General features: G+C 52.8%; 1 protein-coding gene across 2 annotated transcripts in view; it reads left to right on the top strand.

Annotated features, from left to right (window-relative positions):
• The window catches only part of AFAP1 (actin filament associated protein 1), an 85,606-nt gene that overhangs the window by 39,393 nt on the left and 39,206 nt on the right, over positions 1–7,007 (top strand). For both annotated transcript variants that reach the window (XM_021677704.1, XM_044912783.1), the window contains exons 7-8: positions 4,298–4,393; positions 6,005–6,086. In XM_021677704.1, the coding sequence (XP_021533379.1) occupies positions 4,298–4,393; positions 6,005–6,086 (178 nt within the window). The remainder of the gene's footprint in view (positions 1–4,297; positions 4,394–6,004; positions 6,087–7,007) is intronic.

Below are 7,007 nucleotides of genomic sequence, written 5' to 3'. Positions count from 1 at the left end.
ATATATATATATATATATATATATATATATATATATATATATATACACACACACATACACACACATTATATATAAATACAGAATCTTCATTTGTAGCTATTCAAAGAATTTGAGTGAGAAACCCTTTATTGATTACTTCCAAATTAACTCAGTGGCGGCAATTTGGCAATGAATAGAGATCAGAGGAGAAAGACAGTTTCATGAAAGTCACCTGAAATAATCCAACCAGCTGGTGGATGAAACGCATGGAAGTAAAGACGGGCTTACACGCCTCGATGTTTTCAACAATGCCTTTCTCTGTGCCCAGGATGTCATTATGGCTCAGTCTGGGGGAAGAGAAATTGTCCCCCATTGTGGGGATGGCAGGGATAAGCCCCAGCCTGGCCCCAGGTGTGTCTGGGTCTCTGTGGGCTGCCGAATGCCCGTCTCTTCCCTAAGTACCGTGGGAGACACTGCCCTCTGCGTAAGGAGTTGAAGGTCAGGCGGGGGGACATCCATAGAGAACAAAATGTATCCTTTATCTGTGTACAGAATTCTAAGCGTACAGATACATGGGTTGGGTTTATTAGGGAAGACTTCTCAGGGAAGTCGAGGACGCGGCTTCGCTTCGATGGCCAGGTCACCTCATCTGGCCACTTCAGGGAGTCCGCCATTCCTTGAACCTCTGTTTGCGGGCAGATCGGGCACTGATGTGGAACAGGGGAGAGAGAAGGAGATATTCCAGTGACCAGGAGAGGGCGAGGAAGTTTGCCCAGGTGCCGCAGGCATGGCTCTTAGCTGCATGCTCTTTTTTCCTTTTTTCACTTTTTTTCCTTCAAGGATTTCAGAAATTGATGCAGAGGACTGGGGGAAAGTTGTGCTGAGGCTTTACTTATTTGACGTGTTGGCCTGGTTTCTTTCACTCTGGATTTCATTCCTTCATTTATCTTTCTTTCCTGGAGAAAATGTCAAGTCCAGTTTGGTTCCTTGTTCCCTCCTTTTTCTCTTTAATCACACTGTTTAGGTTGCTGTTATGTGCTAGACTTTGGGAATGCCCACATAAGCAAGGCGTATCCCTGTCTCTGAAAGCAAGCCCAGCCAAAGAGAAGAAAGAGACCGGTGGGCGTATAGGGCATGTGAGGGTCACGTGGCCGGCTGCGGCCAAGGGCAGAGGGAGCTGAGCCGTGCACTACCAGGGGGACAGAGCCCTCTTCCAGGGCACACGAGACAGAGGCTGAGGCTTGCAGGACAAGCCCCATCCAGCGAGCCCAATCCATCCCTGAAGCCCTGGTTCACATGACTCGCCCACCCTTAAAAAAAGAAAGAAGGAAAGAGGACAGCTGCTTTTTGAAGAAAAGCCTTTGCCAGAGAGAGGTTTCTGCAGGTTATGTTTTGTGAGGTTCAGCCTTCTGGTGCGAGATGAAGGGCTTATAAGTTTCTGGTTTGTTTGCGTGATTGTTGTGTGACGCGTTCTCTGTTTAAGGCTGTCGTCACGGGAAAGGGGCGCAGGCGTGCTTCGTGCCTGCTCTGGGAGAAGCTGGGCTGGACCCCTCACGTTTCGTGATCCTGCTTTCCACGGTGGCCCAGAGGCCTTGTTTTGTGCATGTTCTGGACGAGGACGTCAGGCCCAAGTCTGCATCGCTCAGCCTCACCTGTGGAGGAGGCTGTAGAATTAGGGTTGAAACCCCATTTCTGTTCGACACAAGAGGCCAGGAGATTCCCTGTGTCGTCCTCTTTCCCTAGAGAAAAGACAAACTCTTGTCCTTAGATCAAATAAGAGTTTGCCTCGTCACCTAAAGATCCGATAACGCCACGGGGGAGGCGTGGGAATAGAGGCCGGACACAGAGCAACAGGAGTGGAGTCGGCGTGGACAGAGACTCAGGCGTCCGGAAGGCCCAGGTCACTGGGTGGATGTCACTCTGATGATGCTTTCCCTCCTCAGAATCGACAGGGAGAACAACGTGGCAGCAAGCTCTCTGGGCTTTTCTTTCTTTTCCCTTTGTCCTGTTTTAGTCTCAAATGTGGACTTTGTAGCTTTTTCATAAAACAGCTGAGCAGCAAAATGGCTGCAAACACCGTCCTGGGCTCCCGTCAGTTCCTGGCATTAATCCCAACAGCGGCGCCAGCCGGTGACTTTGGGCACGTCTGCCGAGATCGTATTGCAAAGCTGCTACCCAGGTATCTGGGACTTCAGCATTTCAGTTCTGCCCCGAAGACGCAAGGGTTGGACGCAGCTTTGTTCCAAAAAGAAGAGAAGACATTTTGAAGGAACTGCCTAACTTCTCCCTTGCTAACATGCACATTCCGCTGACCCGGATCCCGCTCTGTCCTGTTCACTGCACATCCCCAGTGATCAGAACCACTCCTGCTCAGGGCAGGAGCTCAGTGGGGACAGTGGGGACAGTGGGTGACCTTGGAGGCGCTATGAGCATCAGCAGGGCCAAGGATCACTACCTACGTGCCGTGGACCCCCCACACCTGTCAGTCTAGGGCGGGATCGTTTCTGAGCCCTCGGCATCAGTGCTGAGGACCCTCAGTGGTGACGGTGTTGGGGACCAGAGCAGCTATACATGCCAGGTGTTGGCTTAGGCACTTTGCATAGAGGGTCTCATTTTCCCTGGATGTCACCATCCTGACATAGCAGGACAGGTCATCCGGACACCCCTTCCTTTGCTGGTAAGGAAACGGAGGCTCAGCAAGGTTGGGCCTTTGAACCAGCCGCTGATGTTCTGGCCTCGCCTTTCACTGAGGAGGCAGAACAGGCCGGACAGGAGCGTCCTCAGACTCCCGCCACCAAACACCCTGGCCTTCTCCAGATCCCACCCCCTGCCGCCTCTGGAAATTCCTCCTCTGCTCATCTCCTCTCCAGGAGCCCCTCCAGTCACCCCCCCCCCCCCCCCCCCCCCCCGCAGCAGAGGGGCTTCTCAGAAGTGCCCCTGCGCTGATGCGCTGCTTCTCCCTCCTCCTCCCTGCTCCTGGGAGCTGCACCCTCCTGGTTTGCCCCCACTTCCCGGGCCATTCCTGCACCGGCCTCTCCCCTTTGTCTCTGCTCCACGTACCGACCGGCTCTGGTCCTTGTCCTGGACCTGCGTTCTGCTCTGTCTGCCCTCCCTCTGTATAGGGCATATGAGGACTCAGCCCCTCCTGGGCTGTGAGCGAGCCTCTTCTCCCCTGACTGCCTAGTTTAGTTCCAGCCCTGCCTGGAAGCTTGCTTTGCTCCGCACTCACCTGCCTCGCCTCTCCCCCTCCCCCTGCTTCTGTCTGCCTCCTCCTTCTGAATGGCAGCACCCAGCTGCCTAGGAGGTGGTGCTTCCCTCCTGCTCCGCCTATTCTTCTCCGGAATCCTCCGCATGCCGCTGGTTCGCTCCCTCCTGCCGTTGCCCCAGCCCGCACTGCCCCCCTCTGTCCCCGGGGCCACTACAGGACAGCCTGACTCCTTCCCTTCTAGTTCTTGTCTGCTGTCCTCCCTCAACGGTGCCAGTGCCGTCTGCGGCTTCTGACAGTGGCGTGCCCCCCACGTCTCAGGCACTGTCTCAGGCCACGTACGTCCCACAGGTAGGACCACTGCGTCTGCTCTGCAGGCGGGAGGACTGGAGCACAGAGCAGTTAATTAAATTTGCCCAAGGTGAAGACTGGGGTGAAAGTCCAGGCGGTAGAGCTCTGCAGCCCGTCCTCCTGGCTTCTGCACTGTACCACCTCCCAGAAAGTCACTCCTGTCGCTCCAGGGCTCGAGCTGCTCACCGGACCTGTGTGACCCTCCTGGTGGCCTACCCCTGCCTCCTGCCCCACGGCGCCAGGTGGTATCCTTAAACACTTCATGTCCACCACAGGGCCTTTGCACCAGCTGGCCCCTCTGCCTGGAAGCCTTTTCCACTGGGTCCTCATGTGGCTGCGTCCTTCTGGGCATTTGGCTCCCAGCCTACCTGTCATCCCAGTGAGGCCTCTTGATCCTGTCAATTAGCCATTCCCTGTTCCTTAAACACAACCTTCCAGTCTTTGTAGCACTTACTGCTGTCTTACTTTACCTTCGTGCTTGGGTGGTACTGCTCACCGTGATATCTAACTTACACTGGAACGCAGGCCCCATGAAAGCGAGGTGTTGCGTTCTCCCCGTATCCTGAAACTTGTGTCAGTACTGGGATCGGAGAGACATTTGGTGAGTGAACGCGTGAGCTAGTGAATGAAGGAGCACCTGGCATCTTGGGATTTAAACCAGGTGCTTTTGAGCCCACAGATTTTCCCACCACACCGTATGCCTGCCGGTTCATGTCGGCTTTGGCCTCCGAGAGCCCTCAAGCATGTCTGCACTTCTTGTAGGTGATCCGAGACGTCTACAGCGGCTGCAGCGGGCCGGCGGATTTAGAAGGTCCTCCCCCCTCGATCTCTCCAGTGCACAAGACAGAGCTAGAGAAGGTAAGGGCGTCTTTCTTCCCAGGAATAGTGCCCTTGCAGCTGATTTAGGCCTCCTTCAATGTTCTGATAAAGTTCTCTGAGAGAATTATTGTGTCTGTTCTTGTTTTAGTCTGCGTTCTCCAGGAAGCAGAACTGATAGGGCGTGTGTGTGTGTCTGTGTTATCAAGTACATACAATTAGGTGTAAAATGTTAAATACATTGCAAAGTTATGTAAGTATGTATACAGATACACACAAGTACACATATATATACACATACAAAGAGATTTATTTTTTTAAAGATTTTATTTATTTATTAGAGAGAGCAGGAGCAGGGTGAGGGGCAGAGGGAGAAGCATACTCTCCACTGAGCAGGGAGCCTGATGCGGGACTGATCCCAGGACCCCGGGATCATGACCTGAGCCGAAGGCAGACGCTTAACCGACTGAGCCACCCAGGTTCCCCTGAAGAGATTTATTATAAGGAACTGGCTTATGTGATGATGGGGGCTGGCAAGTCTGAAATCTACCCTGTAGGTCTGTGCTGGAGACCCAGGGGAGCCGATGGTGCAGATGAAGTCTGCAGGCATCTTCTGGAAAATCCCCTCTTGTGGGGGAAGGGGGGTCTTTTTGTTCTAGCCGTCGCCTGATTGGGTGAGGCCCACCCGCGTTGTAGCAGGCAGCCTGCTTACTCGCAGTCCACTGATTTCAGGCCCATCTTCCTTCTGCAGACAGTTTAAAGCAGCACAGTCCTTGGCATCTCGCACACGAGTCTTCACTGTGTCTCTGTTACCTGAGAAGAGACTCCCAGAAGTTGGTTTACTAGACGAGACGGTAGAAATATCTCTTAGGATTTTGACTCGTGCTGCTGAGCACACCGCTTTCCAGGCAGGCTGCCCCCATACCTCTTTGCTGAGCACGTCAGGGATCCCGTTCCCCCTGGGCACTGGCCGTTTTGATCTCTCGCCTCTAAGGCTGTCCTGTTAGCACCCGGCCAGGCTCCGTGGCGCTGGGCTATGATGTGCGGGACCGGGAGGGGTGAGTTCAAGTCCACCTCCTCCACCCTGATGCCACAGTTCTCCCACTGGAACGGAGGATTCCAGCTCTAAGCAGCATCTCTTCTTCAGATGCCAGCTCAGGGTCCTAATCATGCTCCCTATATCCAGATATCGGGGCTAAAGTAATCCCAAGCACTCGGGCGTGCCCTTGGACGGTGTCGACCGTAGCTTGTCCCTGTGTATACATTCGGAGGGTGTCTGTTACAGCAGATGTCTGACCTCACCCAATTACTGGTTGGCAGCGGGAGGGAATTGAGCGGATGATGGCCTCTCTGCTTCTGGAAGGATAACATGGCTTGGTGAGGGGCATATTTTTTGTAATCTTAATATTTTTTCAAAATTACTTGATGAGGCACCAGAGTGTGTGTCATGTTCTCCATTCCTCTGCTGTTCCTGAAGCTTTATCCGCAAGCCGGCTGGCCACTGGTCTGTACCTGAGCCCTGGCCTCCCAGCGCTGCCGCAGACTTGGCCACACTTCCTTCCACTGTGGGGACCACTGGGGACTGATCCCTGAGACATCACGCGGCCAGTGCGAACCATGGTGAGAATAACTTAATCCTTTTTACCCTCACAGAAGCTGTCTTCTGAGAGACCCAGCTCGGACGGGGAGGGCGTTATGGAGAATGGAGTCGCTGTGTGTGAAGGAAAAGAACAAGGTGAGTTCTACTCGTGCCCAAACCACGAACACCGAAACACAAAAACAAGAGTAAACAACAAAAATCAGCCGTGGCCAGCTCCGTGGGCTCTGATTGTGGGACAAGTCTCCTTGGAAGTTCAGTGACGTAGACGGCACGGCCCAAGTTGCACATCGGAAGTGCAGAGAAGCCCTTTTGGTTGACAGGAGCCCCACATGTCTTCACCCGCCGTCCTACTGAACCCTGACCCCAGGCGTGGGCGCCCTGCATGTATCCTGACTGCTGGGCTCCCAGCAGCTCATTTCCTTACCTGATCTGTCGCTGAAATGAATTTGCAGCGGGGAGAGCTGGTTGTCACATGGTAGCAGGTGTCAGGATGTCCTTCCTTTTAAGGCTGAATAACATTCTATCCTCTGGATGAACCACATTGTGTTTATCTGTCCATCCATCAGCGGACCCTTGGGTTCTCCCACGTTCTGGCCCTTGTGAATGATGCTGCTGTGAACGTGGGCTTTCGGATTTTGAATTATTTTTTTCTAAGTCAGCTTTCTGAGCATAAATTACGGCCATTTTAATGGGTATATAGCGTTCTGTAATTGTGGCTTTAACTTGCATTTCCCTAAAGATTAATGACGAACCTTTTTGATGTGCTTTTTTGCCAACCATGTATCTGATGAAATGTCTATCCAAATCTTTGCCCATATTTTTATTGGATTTTGTTCATATTTACTGACTTTTGAGAGCTCTTGATATATTTTGAATACAAGTCCTTTATCAATGTTGTCTTGCATGTAGCTTCTCCCAGTCCATGGCTTGACTTTCACTTTCCTTCCCAGGGTGTGGGCCAAGAGGAAGGTAGGATTTGCGGGTCGTGGTGGAGTTTTCTTTGTGCAGAGTTAACAGCCTATATGCTCGTGGCCCTGGGACCTTGGCTTCCCGGGG

Source organism: Neomonachus schauinslandi, chromosome 2, assembly GCF_002201575.2.
Source record: "Neomonachus schauinslandi chromosome 2, ASM220157v2, whole genome shotgun sequence".
NCBI lineage: Eukaryota > Metazoa > Chordata > Mammalia > Carnivora > Phocidae > Neomonachus > Neomonachus schauinslandi.
Note: the sequence above shows the minus strand (reverse complement) of the source record. Positions and strands in the feature narration are given on the sequence as shown.